This window comes from Rhinatrema bivittatum, chromosome 9 (genome assembly GCF_901001135.1).
Source record: "Rhinatrema bivittatum chromosome 9, aRhiBiv1.1, whole genome shotgun sequence".
Taxonomy (NCBI): Eukaryota; Metazoa; Chordata; class Amphibia; order Gymnophiona; family Rhinatrematidae; genus Rhinatrema; species Rhinatrema bivittatum.
In genome coordinates, this window is record NC_042623.1 from 32,160,733 (window position 1) to 32,181,612 (window position 20,880).

Sequence of the window (20,880 nt, forward strand, 5' to 3'; positions counted from 1 at the left end):
AATACACACATGCTCAGCTTCATGTTTCATGTCCCATGCGCAATACACATATGCTCAGCTGCATGTCTCATGTCCCTTAAACTGGTACTATTTGCAATACACAAATGCTCATCTGCATGTCTCGTGTTCCATAAACTCGTATTTTGTGCAATACATACATGCTCAGTTGCATGTCTCGTGTCCCTTAGACTGGTACTATTTGCAATACACAAATGCTCATCTGCATGTCTCATGTCCCATGCACAATACACACATGCTCAGCTGCATGTCTCGTATCCCCTAGACTCGTACTAAGTGCAATACACACATGTTCAGCTGCATGTCTTGTGATCCATAGGCTCGTACTATGTGCAATACACACATGCTCAGCTGCATGTCTCATATCCCCTAGACTCGTACTATGTGCAATACACACATGCTCAATTGCATGTCTCGTGTTCCTTAGACTCGTACTATGTGCAATACACACATGCTCAGCTACATGTCTCGTATCCCCTAGACTCGTACTAAGTGCAATACACACATGTTCAGCTGCATGTCTTGTGATCCATAGGCTCATACTATGTGCAATACACACATGCTCAGCTGCATGTCTCGTGTTCCATAGACTTGTACTATGTGCAATATACACATGCTCAGCTACATGTTTCATGTCCCATACACAATATACACATGTTCAGCTGCATGTCTCATGTCTCATATGCAATACACACATGTTCAGTTGTGTTTCTCATGTCCCATATGCAATATACACATGCTCAGCTGCATGTCTCAGGTTCCATAGCCTCATACTATGTGCAATACACACATGCTCAGCTACATATCTCATGTCCCATACTCAATACACACATGCTCCGCTGCACGTCTCATGTTCCATAGACTATTATTTTGTGCAATACACACATGCTCAGCTGCACGTCTCGTATCCCCTAGACTTGTACTATGTACAATACACACTTGCTCAGCTGCATGTCTCATGTCCCTTAGACCAGTACTATTTGCAATACACACATCCTCATCTGCATGTCTCATGTCCCATGTGCAATACACACATGCTCAGCTGCATGTCTCGTGTTCCATAGACTCATACTATGTACAATACACACATGCTCAGCTACATCTGATGTCCCATGTGCAATACACACATGCTCAGCTGCATGTTTCATGTTCCAAAGACTCATACTATGTGCAATACACACATGCTCAGCTGCCCGTCTCATGTTTCATAGACTCGTATTTTGTGCAATACATACATGCTCAGTTGCATGTCTCGTGTCCCCTAGACTGGTATTATGTGAAATACACACAGGCTCAGCTGCATGTCTTGTGTCCCATGCGCAATACACACATGCTCAGCTGCATGTCTCGTGTCCCCTAGACTGGTATTATGTGCAATACACACATGCTCAGTTGCATGTCTCATGTCTCATACGCAATACACACATGTTCAGTTGTGTTTCTCATGTCCCATACATAATACACACATGCTCGGCTGCATGTTTCGTGTTCCAAAGACTCATACTATGTGCAATATACACATGCTCAGCTGCATGTCTCGTGTCCCCTAGACTGGTACTATGTGCAATACACACATGCTCAGCTGCATGTCTTGTGTCCCATGCGCAATACACACATGCTCAGCTGCCCGTCTCATGTTTCATAGACTCGTATTTTGTGCAATACATACATGCTCAGTTGCATGTCTCGTGTCCCCTAGACTGGTATTATGTGCAATACACACATACACACATGCTCAGTTGCATGTCTCATGTCTCATACGCAATACACACATGTTCAGTTGTGTTTCTCATGTCCCATACATAATACACACATGCTCGGCTGCATGTTTCGTGTTCCAAAGACTCATACTATGTGCAATACACACATGCTCAGCTGCCCGTCTCATGTTTCATAGACTCGTATTTTGTGCAATACACACATGCTCAGCTGCATGTCTCGTGTCCCCTAGACTGGTATTATGTGCAATACACACATGCTCAGTTGCATGTCTCATGTCTCATACGCAATACACACATGTTCAGTTGTGTTTCTCATGTCCCATACATAATACACACATGCTCGGCTGCATGTTTCGTGTTCCAAAGACTCATACTATGTGCAATATACACATGCTCAGCTGCATGTCTTGTGTCCCATGTGCAATACACACATGCTCAGCTGTATAAATAAATTGCAATCCAAGCCTGCCCAACTAAGGGAAGCCAAAGAAGGGCCTGACATAAGAGATGGAAAAGTAAAGCAGCAGAGCAGTTTTGTTGAGTTGGAGTGGGGAAAGTGAGAGGTCAGGGAGACCAGATGGGGGCTTTTATAATAGTCCAGACAGGAGAAAAAGACAACAGCAAGCAGCATTCAGCACAGAGTAAAGGAGAGCAAAGACTGTATTTTAAGAATATCAAACAATCGGTGACAAAGGGAAACAGAGAGAACTGATGTGTAGGCAAAGTCAGAGAGAGACAGGTCGATGGTGATGCCCAGACAAGAGCCAGATGTGGAGAGCAAAGGAGACTGCGTCAAAAAAGGGGAAATCCCTGAGGAAGGGAGGGGACAGCTGGGGAGGCAGGAAAGCAGAGAACTTCAGTTTTAGGAAGGATTTAATATAAGAAAGTGAGAATGCAAGCAGGTCCCTCTTTGGGGGCTGATGAATAAACTGAGCAGCCCAGGGTGGGTCCCAAGGAGGACGACTGGATTAGATGCTGGTTGAGTGATGGAGGACAGAGGGTGGTAATAAATAGAATGCACTCCAGAGGCAGAGCAGCGATTAGAGGAGTGACTCAGAGATCGGAAGGGCGGCTGGTTCTGTTCAACATTTTTCTGAGCGATATTGCGGAAGGGATGGAAGGAAAAGTGTGGCCTTTTTTGCGGACCTTACTAAGATCTGCAACAAGCTGGACACACTTGAGGGAGCCGCCAAAATGAGAAGTGATCTCAGAAAACTGGGGGCGTGGTGAAAAGCTTGACAGTTCAGATTCGATGCAAAAAAAGTGCAGTCATGCCTTTGGAGCGTGGAAACCTGACAGAGCTTTTCTCCTTTGTAATGTGTTTTGTTTGTTTAATATTTTATATACTTCTGTTTGTTTCAATGTTTTATATGTTCCTGTTTTTTTTAGAAAGTTCTTTTTCACTCAAGGCACAATTAAACTCTGGAATTTGTTGCCAGAGGATGTGGTTAGTGCAGTTAGTGTAGCTGGGTTTAAAAAAGGATTGGATAAGTTCTTGGACGAGAAGTCCATTACCTGCTATTAATTAAGTTGACTTAGAAAATAGCCACTGCTATTACTAGCAACAGTAACATGGAATAGACTTAGTTTTTGGGTAATTACCAGGTTCTTATGGCCTGGATTGGCCACTGTTGGAAACAGGATGCTGGGCTTGATGGACCCTTGGTCTGACCCAGCACGGCATAGTCTTATGTTTTAGCATTTTATATATTTGTTTTATGTTTATTATTATGTATGTCTTATTATAAGCCGATTTGGATTTTAGACTTAGCAGGATACAAAAATATTAAATAAATAAATGCGAGGTGGAAGAGGAGCTGATGTGCATCAGCTAGGAGAGAGACCTGGAGGTGATAGTAAAATAGTGGGGCAAGGTGGTGTCTCGAGCAAGAAGAATGTAGGGATGCAGGGAGAGGCAGAAAAAAAAGGAGGGATGATGCCCCTGTGCAGGTCATTGGTGAGGCCTGACCTAGAATTCTGTGTTCACTTCTAGAAGCCGCATATCAAGAAAAGATAGAGGCTAACTGCAGGCCTGGATTTATGCACGGGCCCTCTAACCTGTGCCCAGGATGGCACAATTTGGGGTTGGGGCTAATTTTCCTCACACTCCTGCTCCTGACCCCTGAAGACATCTCAACCCCTGAATCTCAGCTCCAGCCGAAATCGTCATAGGTCGGTGAGCAGGGGGATTGCATCACCGCTGAGAGCAAGGTTCAGGGGTATTGGGGGCAGTGCAGCAATGCTTGCTGGGGTGGCGTGGGGAGGGTGGGGTTGGCAGCATGCACGGCACTGAATCAATGCCTAAGGGTGGCGGTGGGTAAAATCCGTCCCTGGCTGCAGGCAGCCCAGAGAAAGGCACCCGAAATGGTTTGGGTTCTGCATCAGAAAACATAGGAGGAGAGAAGACACGCGGGGGATATGAGGCGGGCCCTTGAATACCTGGAAGTATTAGCGACGCACAAGAAGCAAACCTTTTCGACAGGAAGCAGGTTCTTGAGCTAGGGGACGTAGCATGAAGCTCCAAGGGGGCAGATTCGGGGGCCAATGTCAGGGTTGCCTGGACTGCGCTTCCAGTGGACGTGCGGGAGGCAAAAACGGTAGCAGAAGTCCAAAAGGCAATGGATAACCGCAGAGGACCCCCAAGCAGCGAAAGACCGATGATGCCACACGCTGGGGAAACCTGCCCCGGGCATCAGTTTACAATCCAGGAAAGACAGTGGTACAGCTTGAGGAGGGGGGGTCGGGGGTCCAGGGTGGGAATTTCTGTGCACACCTGACCGGGATGGGACAGGTCACTGCTGGGCAGGCTGGATGGGCCATGCTGCTGTCATTTACTGTGCTACCCAGCTACTGCGTTAGGTCAAAACTGCAGAGGGAAAGGACAGCAGGAGAAGGGGTTGGTGAAGAACAGAAACAAAAAAATGTGGGTATTTGGCACCGGAGAGAGAGAGGAACAGCTGAAGGCAGGAAAACGAGAGCAGCCAGGGAGTGAGTGGAGGTGGAGAGGTGCAGCTGCTTCTGTGGCTCTTCCTTTGATTTCAGGCTCCTGCGGCTGAGAGATCACTAAACCACAGGGCTCACAGTGAGTTATGGCTTGCAGGGGGTGGGGGTGAGGGGGTTTCCTATATTTGCACTGGAGTACGAGAACCACAGGGGCAGCAGCTCATGGGTTTAGGATCTAACAGCAGCAGTGCGGACGCCCAGGAGTTAAGTGAAAAAAGGTATTCAAACAAAAGTTGCCGAAACATAAAACACAACCGCCCAATCTGAGCTCTCTCAAAAAAACCCCCCTAATTAGCTAGAAAATGAACCCCTAAATTTACATTGTACGAACTCCTAAGAGCAGAAGCCCTGGCTGCGCCTGAGACCCACGGGATTTGCTGCATCTCCCCTGGCCCCACAGGCTGGCACGTTCTGCTGCTTGTCCCTTGCCCCATGAGCAGGCAAAGTGCCGGATAAACCCGCCGGCTGCGACAAGAGGGGGACAGAAAACCCCCGCCTTTCCGAGGCCGCTTTTCAGCCTTAAACCCTGGCTCTCCCAGACCATGAACTAACAAAGCCCAAACGGTCCTCTCTTAATAATATCACAGATACCAACAATCAGGGGACACCGCATTGTCTCGTGTACACAAATGTTCGGTATAACCAAATAGGTTAACCCATATATTGGTGATAACCTTGCGTTTATTGATACCGTTTTTAATTTTCTCGATTTTTTAAGTTTTTCAATTTTTTGAATTTTTCGTTGCATTTTAATTCATTTCCGTTTTAATTCTTCTTCAACGCCGTGAGCTGCGTTTAAGAAGAATTCAGAGACAGCAAAATCTCTCTCAGTCCCTGAGGAAGACGGGATAGTCGAAACGCTGTCAGTGTCGGGCCGACGGCTCCAGTCTCATTAAAACTGAAGGCTCACATAAGAGAAGGAGATCTCCTCTGAATCTTAAGCTAAGCAAACGATAACCTTAGAGATGGAGACCGTGTAAGAGAGATCTCCCAGCCCATGACCTGGCTGAAGGGGAGGGCCACATCCTGGACCATTTCCGTGGGTTACAGCAGTGCTTGGAAAACACTTCCCGCCCAGGGTGTGCCTAAATTTATGCACTGAGAGAGGGGCTCCGGAGGGTGCGGCCAGGGGCACCCTTCTCACTTTCCACTCCGCCGGAAAAATCCCTCCACGAACAGCAGGGGCGAGTCCGTGCAGGAACCTTGTCTGATTCCGTTTCCCAAAGGGAGCTTTTCCCATTCGAAAAGTGACATCAAAGTCCGCTGGTAAAAAAAACAAAAAAAACACCATGCCCGCAGACTTTTCCCCTTACACAGTCTTAAAGCAAATCTCCTGAAGCCTCTTACTTGTCTCGTCTGGGATGCCTGATAAAATTACAAAGCTTTGCAGAGGAAGGACTGCCTCTCGTGTGTATCTGTACAGTGCTGCGTACATCCCGTAGCACTACGGAAGTAAGCAGTCTGGAGTGCAGCTGGCTGAGAGCTGAAGGAACAGCTGAACGGGAGTAGGGAATACAGTCGGGTGGGAAAGGGGAAAGCATTTGGAGGGCGATATTCAGTGCCACTTAGTCAGATAAGTTCGGACTTATCCGGCTGAGTTTTAGATACCTGGGCGTATTCATCAGCGCAGCCTCGCCGCCAAATATCCCGGCTACGTTATCCGGCTATCTCAGCCGGATAGTGGCTGAATATCTGCCTCTTGGACGCTTGGGGAAAAGGGAAAGGTGAGTTCCTGAAAGAAGCCGGACAGAAACGGGGGGAAACCCACCTGGGTGAGACTGCGTGACACATCTGGAGGAGAGCAGGTGAGCACTGCCGGTGTGAGAGAGAGAACAGTGATGGCGAAGGATGGGAGGAGCCGGGGGGCTGGAGAGTCTCCAGGCCGACACCTTACCTTCTCAGGAAAGTACTCGTTGGTTGCAGGATGGATATGGGCGATGAAGGGGCTGTCCTTGATATCCTCATCGTCGCAGATGACGTGGACGGCATATTCACCAGGTTCTGTGGGCCAGTAACGCACATCGCACGACCCGTCTCCCTTATCGTCACACTCGATCTTCGCCTGAGAGGGGCCCTCAATGGAGAAGCCTAAAGGGGCAGCAGAGCCACGAACGAAGAGTTAGGTGACGGCACACAGCAAAGAGGCCTGAACGCCCTCTGCAGCAGGAAGTCATCTGATGCTTCTAGGCTTAGCAAGGTTGCCACCGATTTTTCATCTCTTACCCAGTGTCCCCACTTCGGTGCCAATTGCCTCCACTACAAAGTCGGCTGATTTGCCCACTACTCCCGTCTCCAGGCCAGGACCCCATGCTCGCACCTTCTGAGACCCAGCTTCGGAGCTCACTTGCACCTCAAAGGGGCTGCAAACACACGAGAAAGGATAACACAGACCTGTCAGAACCATGCAAAACATCCAAGTCACCTTACAGGCCTAAGAGAAAGGCCTCCGTCTAGTTTTTACTGGATAGACGCCAGCAGTAGAAAACCAGTACAAATTAGCCCCTTTGTAGCCAATCTCTAAAGTCAGGCTACATGGAGCTGGCTTCGGGTCCTCAGGCCGGCTGGTGCAACCTGACAGCCTCTGGAGGGGTGGGATTCTCTGCCATCCCACCATGGCAACCCCCAGCGGCCAGAGTCAGGTTCCAAAAGGAGCGAGGGTCTGCAGCCCGGGACTGTCACTGGGAGAGCGGAGGGAGATGTTATTAAAAGGGGGTGGGAACCTGGGGGTAGTTGCAAATGAAGGCTCACAGCACCAGGCTGCCAGGAGAGGGCGGTTCCAATTCAGCTCGGGAAGCCCAGGAAAAACAAGAGGGAACCTCTGAGCCATGAAAGGACAGGCAAAAACCTCCATAACCAGCCATGCAGTATCTCCCATGTGCTCGGTGACTGCAAGGGCAAGGAGTTTGGTTCATGGGCTGCCTCCGTCCCTAGAGATATCCAGCGGCTAAGCATACACGGCCCCCAGCTAAAGAGTGTCTGCCCATCCAGGCACTTCCAGGCACAGCCCCCCCTGGCACCCGGAGCTGCACTGCAAGTCCCAGTTGAAATGATTCACGAGTTAATCCTTGCTCTCCCAGCCCAGGCATCAGTACATCCCCACCACATTTGAACCAGTTGACAGATGGGTGTAGAGTACTAGGATATAATAATGCATTGCACGGCGTAAGATATGTTTCAGAAGGAAAGGTGGCTTTAAATCAAGCTATCACCGCTGCCGTTCGGGGCAGTTCCAGGTTTCATTGCCCTGGAACACGGATCTTGCTGACCGGGTGCTCTATCATGGCAGGGAGCGGACACAGAGTTACCATAAAATTACAGACAAAAACCAAAAAAATCATTCTTTTAGGGAGATTTTCTCTCTCCAGCACCCTTGGGGAAACATTTTAGTTTGTGGGATGGCTGAAATGTTGCTTTGAGTCTTTAATGGGGGGGGGGTGGATGTTGTGTGACATCATTAAGGCAAAGGTAGGTGGGGGAGGGGGGACAATTTAAAGGCAAATAAATGCAACCCCAGGAATGCAGGTACCGGGATCTCCCTCTGGTCCCAGAGCAAGCCCAGGGCAGCCGGGCACTGAAATGCTGGAGAAGCACTGCATCGGGGGGGGGGGAGGGGACGAGCTTTACCTGCGGGGGATGGGGTGTCCTCCCCACATAATTGTGACCACGTATTTTCCAGCCACGACCGGGTGATAATCGCACTCGTACACGCCATTGCCGACATCTCGGACCTTCACCGGCTCCTCTGTGCCCTCTGGAAGAGAGAAAGGGGGGGGGAATAGCCACGTGATGCCCTGCGATAAGGACAGTGCCGCAGGTTAGGAGAGCTAGAGAGGAAGTGCTGCGGGGGTGGGGGGATGGAAGATGGGGGGTGACAGGGTAAGATGCTCACCACCCCTAGCGGGGCTGCCCGGGTGGGAGATTCCCCTCCCCCCCCCCCAGAAATCAGACAGCAGTAGAGGGAGTCCCAGTTTTGGGATACTTTCAAGCTTTGGCCTAAATGCCCCCCTGGCCTCTGGAGTGATGCCTCCTGGGTACTGGCGAAACAGTTTGCTGCAGGCCTCGCTACTTCAAGCTGGAGAGCCACACCGTAACCCCGCAGGTAGGAGCACCGTGGAAAACCCACTTTATCCGTGCTCACCCTATTTATGCACCCACCCCCCCAAAGCGAGGCCTACCCTTTGCAGACTCAAAGGAAGGCGTTTAGAAATGGCTCCGTGCTAGGACGCTTACTGAGCCCACGCAGGATGGCAGGGATGATAACTGCTGTGGAGTGGCAGCAGGGATATCCAGGAGCAGGGGATCCGACACTGGGACTAGGGAAACCACCGAAAATGCAACTCCCCCCCCCCCCCCCCCCCGGCATGCGATGCTTATGAGATGCGGCAGGGCTGGCGGTGCCATTGCCCCAGACTTACTTGGCCCCGTGACGCTGACTTTCAGCTCCCCGCTGCCCGCGCCCTTGGTGTAGACTTTAAAATCGGCCACTTCCTTGACCCGGACTCCTTTGGGCTGCAGGCCTCGTCCAGTGGCCCGGCACGCGCTGGGATTGCAGGCTGCAGACACAGAGCAGAGAGGCAGGGTTGTGACTGCCGGCGCCTCGGGAGGGCAGGAAGGGCTCGCTGAATTCGGTTTAAGACGTGGCACGACGAGAACGGAGCCGCGGAGGCAAGCGCCCGGCACCCTGCACATGCAGCGCTCCTCGTCCCTGACATCCACCCCTGCAGGGGGAGCTATACAGCAGCACCCGGGGGCCCCAGATGTGCAATGCGTCCATTCACCAAGCGTGCAACCCCCCCCCCCCCCCCCCACCTCTGGGGCTACAGGGAGGAGGAGAGGTGAGAGCAGGGGACTGGAGCCGCACTGCACATTCCCGAGGCACGTGGCAGGCAGACAAAATGTACCCGCACCACCTAAAAATGGTGCTTTTAACAGCACTTTCAGATGGGAAAATCTCTATCTGATAAATCGTGTTATCCCGGTGGGATTTCCTTCTTAATTAAACCTTACATTTCTTTTAACTTTCTGGCTTTTTTTTTTTTTTTTAAACCAGTTTTTAAAGTAGACGTGATTGATTTTTTTTTTTTTGTTTCCCTGGTGCAGAAATAACACAAATTAGCTCAACATCAGCTCAACATGGAAGACCCTGCAGAAGGTGCCGGGATAGCATCCGACCGGCCTTCTGTGCCCTGAGCCAGCTTTTCTCCTGCTGCGTGCCGGAGCCATCCTCGCTAGCTCCAGAGTCTCTGCACCGGGGTCTTTTTCCGTGCCCGTATTTGGTTTTAATTACATTTAAGGAGTTTTCCTTGTTTGCCGGCAGGACGGGACGGTTTCGTGGCTGCGGTTTGCACACCTTGGCTGCCGTGCCACGGCTGTCAGCAGTTTTCTGAATTCTCACAGCTGCTGCCTCTGAAACCGCAGCAGCAGCTCCTCCAAAAGGACCATGCGTGGAAGCCAGCGGCAGACCGCAGCCCAACAGCTTTGAAAAAGTAAGTCAGGCATAACACACAAGTACCAAGCCTTGGTTTCTTGCTGCTTGTCCCTGTTTAAACAGTGGGATGCCATTCCCCCACCGCCTCCTCCCATGGGGTCCTCCCCTGGTGTCAGCGGGAGATTCATCTCCCTCCTTGCTTGCTTGCTCCCCCTCTCGTTCTCATGCCTACGAGCTTTCGAAAACCTGGCATGCACAGCTCCTCCCCTACAGAAATTCATGCGTGAAGAACGCTTTCGGTCCGTGCTGGGCCCTGCAAGGCAGGGGGATCTGGGTTTGATTTCGGGCTCGGCCAGGGCTGAGGAGGCTGCAGAGGCTGAGGGGAGAGGGAGTCTCAGTCATCGCGCAAGGGTGACACCTAGTGGTCAGATTTAGGGCCCATACTTGCAGGATTCTGGAAGACGCCCCAGTGCTTGGCCCCAGCCAGGGGCTGTTGCCGAGATGAACAGACTACAGTCACTTGGAAGGGGATAGAAAATGGAAAAGCTTGTGGCGCCAGATCCCAGTCCTGATTCTGATTAAGCTGAAAGCCCAGAGGAGCAGGAGGAAACTGCCAGGCCAAAATAAAAACCACGTTCAGAAGCACAAGGCATCCATGCAGGGCTGTGGGAAGGGGCAGAAAAGCGACGGGTGCCCGTCTGGGGCACCAGGCCCGAGGGCACCAGCCTGCCAAGCTGCTGCTGGAGGGAAGCTTCATGCATGCGCTCCTGTGCGTCACTGGAGGACTGGCTGGCTGGCTGGTCACATCCGAGTGGGATCCCTCCACCCCCAACCACCCTGGGCGCTGTTTGGCCTGGCAATGGTCCTGCATGCATGGGTTTCTGTGGGGGTGGGGTGCAGACCACTAATGGCCATTCTGTTCCTATCGGACCACTGGAAGAAGGCTCCCTCTGATGCAGGCACACTGACTGGTGAATCCGGCAACGTGTTGGGATCTTTTCTGTAGATGTAACGTTGTAAAGATGTTTTAAAGCAGTGCGTCCCAAACCTGTCCTGAAGGACCCCCAGTCAGTCCGGTTTTCGGGATATCCACAATGAATATGCATGAGAGAGAATCTGCATGCACTGCCTCCACAGCATGCAAATTTGATCTCATGGCTATTCATTGTGGACATCCTGCAAACTGGACTGGCTGGGGGTCCCCCAGGACAGATTTGGGAACTTCTGTATTAAAGAGCTTTGCGTTTCATGATAGTCTGAAATGAAGTGATGATGATGATTGCATGGCAATGCTAGTAACCTGGAAGAAAAGTCCAAAAGCAGTTATTAACCGGGAGGCTCCAGGACGCCCACCACTTATCCCTGGGAGTGAGCAATAAGTAACTGGGTCTCCTCTTTGGGACTGGCCACTGTCAGATGCCGGGCTGTGTGGGCCTTTGTGTTATTCATTGAGGACGGTAACCCTAGTGCAGGACAGTAATCAACTGATATGTTTTGGACTTTCTTGAGTTTAGGTGTTAATTTTCACAGGAATCCAAAATAAATGCTCCACTTTCTGCTGAAGTCTGTGTATTAGCTGCAGCCTTCCTCCACGGAGCACTGAACAGGACAGGGCACAGAATCCACGGAGAACCACCCGTCTTGTGATTCAAGCAACACACAAAGCCACAGCCTGCTTCAAGATGAGCAAAACGGGGGTTAGCAAGCAAGATGGGCCTCCGCTTCCTAGGTTCAGACATGCTACAGTCAACGTTCCCAGTTAAGGTGTACGGGCGGGGGGAGGGGAGTGTGTGCACCAGCTGTTTCATTGGGAAGAAAAAGGGCACAGGGGCCAGCCAACACCTAGAGGGAACAGTGACTGCAGCGTGCGCTCTCTTATTCATTGCATTTCAAGAGGACTTAAGAGTCTTTGACAGGCAGTCAAAACTTTCATTGAACCAGGATGAAAATTATATAAACATGGAGGTGCACGCAAGCTCTGGGTATGGGTGATATATGAGCTGGAGTTATGTGACCTCAAGGGCTCACGTACAACATCTTGGTATAATTTTCTTATTGAATCCATAAGAGGTATCGCGACCCGCAAAGAATCCAGTGTTTTTCCAGGACCAGAACTCTGCAGTGCAATCCACAGTGGGGCTCCCTGTTCCCAAACACACGGGCTCCCCAATATTTCTCAGGACAGTATTTGGAAGTCCCAGCATCCTAGCTCTCTTTTGCATGGGCATCTGTTCCTCATCCATGCCCCCTTCTCTAACAGGCCGATACAGTACAGTACGCTCTGACGGAGCGCACTGTTAACCTGCCCTTGGACGCGCGTTTTCCCTTACCCCTTATTCAGTAAGGGGCGAAAACGCGCATCCAACCCGCGGCACCTAATAGCGCCCGTCAACATGCAAATGCATGTTGACGGGCCTATTAGGTATGCGCGCGGGATACAGTAAGTAAAATGTGCAGCCAAGCCACACATTTTACTTTAAGAAATTAGCGCCTACCCAAAGGTAGGCACTAGTTTCTGCCGGCACCGGGAAAGTGCACAGAAAAGCAGTAAAAACTGCTTTTCTGTGCACCCTCCGACTTAATATCATAGCGATATTAAGTCGGAGGTTCCAAAGGATGTAAAAAGTAAAAAAAAAAAAGAAAAAAAAATTTAAATTGGGCCGGCGGCTGTCGGGCCGAAAACCGGACGCTCAATTTTGCCGGCGTCCGGTTTCCGAGCCCGTGGCTATCAGCGGGCTCGAGAACCGACATCGGCAAAATTGAGCGTCGGCTGTCAAATCCACCTACAGCTGCCGCTCCGGGTCAAAAGGAGGCACTAGGGACGCGCTAGTGTCCCTAGCGCCTCCTTTTGCCCGTTTCTACCGCAACACCTAATTTACATACTGAATCACGCGCGCCGGGAGAGCGGGCGTTCGTCCGCTCTCCCGCGTTTTTACTGAATGGGCCCGATAGCTAGCAAGCATCCAGGAACGCCCCCTGGAGCGCTATCAGCAGTTTATGGCTTCATTACAGAGAGTGAGGTCTGCATGCTCTTCTCTCAGAGGCGTGCTAGGGAACGGGAGCTGGGGAGAGGAGAAGGGACGGACTGGTGCTTGCAGGAGATGACTGAGCAGAGGGGGGGGAGTAGGGCTATGACCCAGCAGCCAAAGAAATGGCACCTCGACCAAAGACTTGGATAGGCAGCTAGGAGCCAGGCAGGATGGCCCGGGGGACACCCATAAGCACAGGAGAATGCATGCCGGCAAGCTCCACACCGTCACTCCAGCAGACGAGCAGATCACAGCCACAAGGCCAAGATCAAACCAGCAGGCTGTGACCCCAAGCCGTTACTAACTTGCTTTACGTGGTCTGGGCGGAGGCGGGGGAGGAATTTTCTTGGCTTTGTCTGGGGGCGGGGTGCGGATGGCCTGAGGGATGATCTGAAGGGGTGGGACACTGGATGGCTCTGGCAAGGGAGGAGCTGGAAGAGGTTAGAGGAAGGAGAAGTCGGTAAGATCACAGGAGGCAGGCGGGCACACACCCCCAGGCAACGGCCCCACACACCAGCACAGAAGCTCAGAAAGACATAGGCACGGAGGCAGGGCTGCCAACATGCCAGCAATAGGCCTCCAGCCTGGTGGGTTTTGCTAAAGAGATGGTGATGGCCGGCAGAACCGGAAACTCAACCAATCTAACAGGCCGATGCAATATGGTGCGCTCAGCCCAGCCCAGCGCACCCTTAACCTGCAGTCGGACGCGGGTAGAATAGGCGCTAATCAATCCCCTCCTGCAACGAGGGGATTAGCGCATAGTCAACGCGCGTCCAACGCGGAGTGAACCTAAGAGCGCTCATCACATGCAAATGCCGGGTTTGTCAGCGTCGGTTTTCGTGACCGGCGTACGGCAGTCACGAAAACCGATTGGGTTCGCGTTAGCAAAGGATGCGCTAGGGTCGCGACCCCCTAATTTAAATATTGCATGGCGAGCACAGGCACTGACTGTTCAGTGGCCGCTTTCTACGCCACTTTATTGCATCGGCCCCTTAGTGCCAGTTTTCGTGCAACTGTCGGCCTTCAGACCAGCATGAATTCCCCTTCCTCCCTCTCCCCTGCCCATCGGACCTTTAGTTCTGTAACCAGGGTACAGTCCAGTCACAACGGAGGTAACAGATTTTGATTATGAAGGCAGGCAGGGCAGGGGACAGTGTGGGAAGGCTCCTGTACAGGAGGGAGGGGCTCTCAAAGAAGATCCCACCCCAGCTCCTGTATAATCTTCTTAACCTAAATCTGCCACCGCCTTGGAGCAGCTCCTCCTTGAATTCCAAAAGGTCCGGGGGGAGGAGCTTATGGGCGAGGGGGGTGGGTGTAAGTGGCCATTTCTTTTTTTGGAAGGTTGGTAACCCTACATTCAGGTATGCGCCGAATGGAAGTCACACACAACCAGGAAAGGGCATGGAAAAGTCACAAGAAAACACAAGTTCAAGACTAACAGTCACAAGCAGAAACGCTCAGTTACGCGTGGGCGCACGTAGTCGAAAGGTAACATTGAATCCCACAAAAGAACGGGCCCAGTTTGCAGAAAGGCACCGAATTGTAGAAAGGCGCACAGCGATATGCACAGGTACACAGGAAAATACGCTAAAACCCGCAGACACAGGGTCCCAAACAGTAAAACACACGCAGACACCAGCAGGCACACAAACTCAACCAAAGCAGCAGCTCTTTTTTTTAAAGTGAAGATAAGCAGGAATCGCTAATTTATTTCAAAGACTTCTGCGGCACTGACAGGGCACACGGCCCCTATTGGGAATAAGAGCTCTTCTGAATTTCCCCCCCAAGCTTTAAGGCAGTGATCCCTGCCCTACCCATTCACACCTCCCTACCTATACAGGGGCCGACTAGCAGCAGGATCTACCTACCTAACTGCAGAGGTGGGCTAGACCCCCACGGAGGAGGGAGAGGGCGACTGTCCCGTCCCCCCCCCCCCCCCCGTCCCTCCCCCCCGCAAAGCAGCTAAATCCAGTCCACCCTACACTGTGGGAGGCCCCAGTGATGTTCTTGGGGTCGGTGGAGAACTGAAGCTGGCTGATGCTGATTCTCAGCGCTAGTCACCTAACCCCCAAATGGCTAAATGGCCAGCCTATACCTAAAGGTTTGGCTAACCAAATTCAGGGAATTCACAAATGTTCAGGCAGCTAGGCTGGGGTTGAAAAGGAGCCGAAGATAACTGGCTATGGTTGAGCCGGCAATCCCAAGCCCCTCGGGCAGCAGCCAGTTACCTCTGCCCAGGTCTGCCACCTGCCTCCGGTTCTGCGCAGTGACTTCAGGGGCAGAAGCCAGTGACCTCTCGCAGTCCGCCAGGACACAGTCACGGTCAGTCACCGGATTGCTTTCCTTTAACCAAACTTGCCTTTCACCTCCCCCAGTTGCACAGGGCCTCCTGCCGGTTACCCCGCTTCAGTTGGGTTTTTTTGGGGTTTTTTTTATTTTAGGTAGAGGAGTTTGCAGCTGGCTTCTCTGGGCTTGCAGCTGAACTGGACCCAGCCTTCAGAACCGGCTGCATTAATTTCCCCTATTTTCATATCCCCTTCGACTTAACACAGAGAATATGAGGGCAGGTGACGATCATAAGGACCTTCCAGTCTGCCCAGTTTATTTCTTGTTGCAATGCCATAGACCCCACTGGATCTCTGGCTTTCCCTGTACTTCTTCACAGCTAGGGGTCCTCTGCGCCAATGCAGCAACAGGTCCTCGGCCGGGGACCATAGATCATGGCTTCCCCCAGAATGTGGTAAAACGAACCCTGAGTCTAGTCATTAGTTTTTGCTATTAACAGGGGGCAGATTTCCCCCCAACGGACCTCTGATTGGACCTCCAATTGGACCTCCAATTGGACCTCCATTGGACCTCCATTGGACCTCCAATTGGACCTCCAATTCCATGTCCCATTGGACCTCCAATTCCTCTGCTGCCTCCAGACTTCCAATCCTCCTCTTCCCCCCTCCATTCCTGTGAATCTCTGATTCCCTTTCTCTCTTCAGACATCTGATTCAAATCTCACCCGCCCACTACAACCAGGACATGCAACGGGCTCTATCTCCACTGTTACCAGAAGTCAGCATGCGTAGGGACTGAATCAGGCCCCGCCTCCTCTGGGCTTCCGGGCAGAGGGCGGGGCCAAGGGGTGGGATCCCTGTAAGTGCACGGCCAGGAGTGATTCTGCCTCCACACTCACTGACTTCTGATAACAGCAGAGATGGAGCTGGAGCCCTGAGGTCTTCAGAGGGGCACTGGGAGGGAAAGGATCGCAGGCCAGGGAGGAAATTGGGTTGGCTTGGGTCAGGAAGGGAGAAGGAAGGGCAGTAAAATTAGAAGTCTGGGGGCAGAAGGAACTTTGCTGCCCCCAAAATGTTGCCATCCTACTGGAAAATTCAAGGCCTGGGAGGAACTGACCTCAGAATCTTGTCTCCCTCTGAGTGATGAAGGGTAGCGGAGAGAACCTCCTATATCAGGGGTGGTCAACTCCGGTCCTTGAGAGCCACAAACAGGCCTGGTTTTCAGGATATCCGCAATGAATATGCATGAGATAAATTTGCATATTCATTGTGGATATCCTGAAAACCAGGCCTGTTTGTGGCTCTTGAGGTCTAGAGTTGGCCTCTTCTGTTCTATATCTAAGAATGAACAACAGGGCAGGGATCTTCCGGTTACTTCTAAGTGGCCCAGATTGTCCACCATCAGAGACAGGATGTTGGGCCCAATTGATTATTGGTCTGACCCAACAGGGCCAGGTTATTTCTCCACTATTACAAGAAAATGTCCAAAAATGCATTCTGCCTAGGAAATTATGCAAACTTGACTGAAAAACCCAGAAGAAGCAGATTTACACAACACAAGGAATTCATTTTTACACAGTGACTTACGCATGCATAAAAGATGCCAACTCGACTCATCATTAAAATCTTCTTCAATGAAATGGAAGGGATATGTTAGCTTGGGGCCTCCACATAAAACTCTGTCTTACCATTCCCCCACCGCCAAGATAAAAACATTTTTTTGTCAGTAATAAAACAGACCCGAAGATTAAACCCAAGTGCATGCCACACCTGAAAGCGCCAGCAAAAGAGGGAGGCGGCAGGAAGACGGAGGAAGGGAAAGGAGAGACGGAGAAAAGCCCATGCAAGAGGGGAAACGGAAGGAGGCAGGCGGAGAGATGGGGGCAGGAATTCACCTTCTGAAATGTGCACGGTGAACGGGCTCTTCGGGATCTGGGAGCCAGCGAAGGTGACGTAGATGGTGTGGGCTCCCTCCAGGACCGGGCGATAGGTGCACCGGAAGACGCTGTCCCCTTTGTTCTCCAGGACGATTTCCACCGTGTCTCGGCGGCCCTGGGGGTCAACAATCACCACGCCCACATCTCCTGAGCCGGCACCTGAGAGACAGAGACAGGACCGTGCGGGATATGAGTCGGGACCCTCTCCGCCATACTGCAGCTGCTGCCTCCGTTCCAGGTCCCGACTGCCCCAGGCACAAGGAAATCACCAGAGGCCAAGACTGAAGGAAGCCTCACCAAGGTGGCAACACCGATCTTTACACCCTGAGTATCGGCACATTCATTACAATCTAAGGAAGTCTCACCAAGGTGGCAACACCGATCTTTACACCCTGAGTATCGGCACATTCATTACAATCTAAGGAAGTCTCACCAAGGTGGCAACACCGATCTTTACACCCTGAGTATCGGCACATTCATTACAATCTAAGGAAGTCTCACCAACGTGGCAACACAGATCTTTACACCCTGAGTATCGGCACATTCATTACAATCTAAGGAAGTCTCACCAAGGTGGCAACACCGATCTTTACAACCTGAGTATCGGCACATTCATTACAATCTAAGGAAGTCTCACCAACGTGGCAACACCGATCTTTACACTCTGAGTATCGGCACATTCATTACAATCTAAGGAAGTCTCACCAAGGTGGCAACACCGATCTTTACAACCTGAGTATCGGCACATTCATTACAATCTAAGGAAGTTTCACCAATGTGGCAACACCGATCTTTACACCCTGAGTATCGGCACATTCATTACAATCTAAGGAAGTCTCACCAAGGTGGCAACACCAATCTTTACAACCTGAGTATCGGCACATTCATTACAATCTAAGGAAGTCTCACCAAGGTGGCAACACCGATCTTTACAACCTGAGTATCGGCACATTCATTACAATCTAAGGAAGTCTCACCAAGGTGGCAACACCGATCTTTACAACCTGAGTATCGGCACATTCATTACAATCTAAGGAAGTCTCACCAAGGTGGCAACACCGATCTTTACACCCTGAGTATCGGCACATTCATTACAATCTAAGGAAGTCTCACCAAGGTGGCAACACAGATCTTTACACCCTGAGTATCGGCACATTCATTACAATCTAAGGAAGTCTCACCAAGGTGGCAACACCGATCTTTACAACCTGAGTATCGGCACATTCATTACAATCTAAGGAAGTCTCACCAAGGTGGCAACACCGATCTTTACACCCTGAGTATCGGCACATTCATTACAATCTAAGGAAGTCTCACCAAGGTGGCAACACCGATCTTTACAACCTGAGTATCGGCACATTCATTACAATCTAAGGAAGTCTCACCAAGGTGGCAACACCGATCTTTACACCCTGAGTATCGGCACATTCATTACAATCTAAGGAAGTCTCACCAACGTGGCAACACCGATCTTTACAACCTGAGTATCGGCACATTCATTTCAATCTAAGGAAGTCTCACCAACGTGGCAACACCGATCTTTACAACCTGAGTATCAGCACATTCATTTCAATCTAAGGAAGTCTCACCAACGTGGCAACACCGATCTTTACACCCTGAGTATCGGCACATTCATTACAATCTAAGGAAGTCTCACCAAGGTGGCAACACCGATCTTTACAACCTGAGTATCGGCACATTCATTACAATCTAAGGGGAGGGGGGGGCGATTTACCAAACCGCAGTATTTTTCCCGGAAGAAATACCTCTGCAAAGCTATTGAGTCCAGCCGGCGCCGGGCACCACTAGACCACCAGGGATACCTAGGTAAGGGTCGGGGATGGGGCAGCTTCGAGCTCCGGGTGGGTGGGTAATTCAAAAAGGGAAGAGGCTCAGGGCTTATGCCTGGGGTCCTGCTAACTTGAAATGGATTTTTTTTTTACCCTTGGGCCACCCCAAGAGGGGGGTGGGATAGGGGTCCCTTGAGACTTCCTGGGGTTTTAATATACTTGGGGGGGGGGGGGGGGCACTGTCATATGACCTCCCTGAGAGCATCAGGACATGCTTTAACGTTCCAGTGCTCAGGAGGAACGTTAGCTAAGGCTTACTTTCCTTAAAATAACATGGCTTGTGAATTTTCAGGCAAGCTGCATTATTTTATTGGTAGGAGCTGATCTGCATGCATTTTCTTTCTTTGATTTCTATTCCATCTTTCAGGTGGATTACATTCAGGTACTGTGGGCATTTCCCTGTCCCCTGAGGTAACGGAGGATGACGTGACTTGCCCATGGTCACAAGGAGTAGCAGCGGGATACGAACCCTGGTTTCCCTGGTTCGTAGCCCACTGCTCTAACCACGAGGCTACTCCTCCACGCCACTTGCATGCAGATCAGCTCATTACCATACTCATGCTGCACCGGATTTGCTGGGGGCAGAGCTAATGCTTGGGTTTTGAAATACTGCACATTATTGCTGCAATACGGCATTTTCGGCACAGCCAGTGCTGTTTACCGTGCAGTAAAGCCCTAACACAGCTCAGTAAACAGTCCCCTAAGCTTCCAGGAAACTAGCCCCCAGTGTGTTTGTTGTAGCCTGAGCATTCTGGGACTGTGGCTTTGCACTCTCATGGAGCTATGCCTCAGGAGCCAAGACGCAGCTCATGCAGTCCAGACTCTGCTCCCAGTAACTGGACAGCAGCACTTTTATTACAGGGCCTATCTATCTGGTGGAGGAGTGCGTGTGCAACGTACCAAGAACCCTTCTTACCAGCAGTGTAGATATCAAAGTAGGTGGGCTTGTTGGCTACATTTCCAACGGGTTCCAGGCCTGGACCCCTGGCTGTCACCTTGCTGGCATCACCCATTGCCATGGCCACGTTGACATTGAAGGGGCTTTTGTCAATATTCTGACCAGCAAAAAGAACAGTGACCTGGACATGGAAACACAGAGAGAAGTTTTTGCTTTCAGTCTTTCCTTTCCCGAATGCCCAAAGGGCAATTTTCCATCACAGGTGGACACAGCGTGTTGGGAAAGAGGAAGAGAGAAGGACAATGGGACAGAAACAGTGTGAAGAGGGCGTCTTGTCTTACCTTGTGGAGACCACCAACTTTTGGCACATAGGTAACTGAGTATGTTCGGTTTTTGTCATTATTAGGAACAACTTTGGCCTGTCAAGCAAGGGAAAAGAGAACAGGTGAGGTAATCAGTTCTGAGGTGAAAGGAAAATGGGAAGAGGGAGGTTAAGTGATAAGTCTTGGCCATGAAGTGAAGCCATCATACTTCCTCATTGTGTCCTTCTGGGTCCTCAATGTAGACCAATACTTCTCCCAGACCGGCGAGGATTGTCTCCACAGTGAAATGTGCTGGTTTCAAAACCATGTTCCCATGAGGCTCAATACCTGGAACACAGGAAGAAAACACCATCAGTCGAGAGATGGGATGAATCATGCCAATAAGCTC

The 20,880-nt window shown here is 50.9% G+C and overlaps 1 protein-coding gene across 3 annotated transcripts in view; it reads right to left on the bottom strand.

Moving 5' to 3' along the window:
* Positions 1 to 20,880, bottom strand: part of FLNC (filamin C) — a 146,123-nt gene that overhangs the window by 71,049 nt on the left and 54,194 nt on the right. For 2 of the 3 annotated variants that reach the window (XM_029617184.1, XM_029617180.1), the window contains exons 5-13: positions 20,701 to 20,819; positions 20,511 to 20,588; positions 20,188 to 20,350; positions 17,380 to 17,580; positions 13,505 to 13,630; positions 9,158 to 9,295; positions 8,367 to 8,493; positions 6,966 to 7,102; positions 6,637 to 6,830 (exon numbers count right to left, since the gene is read on the bottom strand). In XM_029617184.1, the coding sequence (XP_029473044.1) occupies positions 6,637 to 6,830; positions 6,966 to 7,102; positions 8,367 to 8,493; positions 9,158 to 9,295; positions 13,505 to 13,630; positions 17,380 to 17,580; positions 20,188 to 20,350; positions 20,511 to 20,588; positions 20,701 to 20,819 (1,283 nt within the window). The remainder of the gene's footprint in view (positions 1 to 6,636; positions 6,831 to 6,965; positions 7,103 to 8,366; positions 8,494 to 9,157; positions 9,296 to 13,504; positions 13,631 to 17,379; positions 17,581 to 20,187; positions 20,351 to 20,510; positions 20,589 to 20,700; positions 20,820 to 20,880) is intronic. The other variant, XM_029617181.1, reaches the window with a different exon arrangement.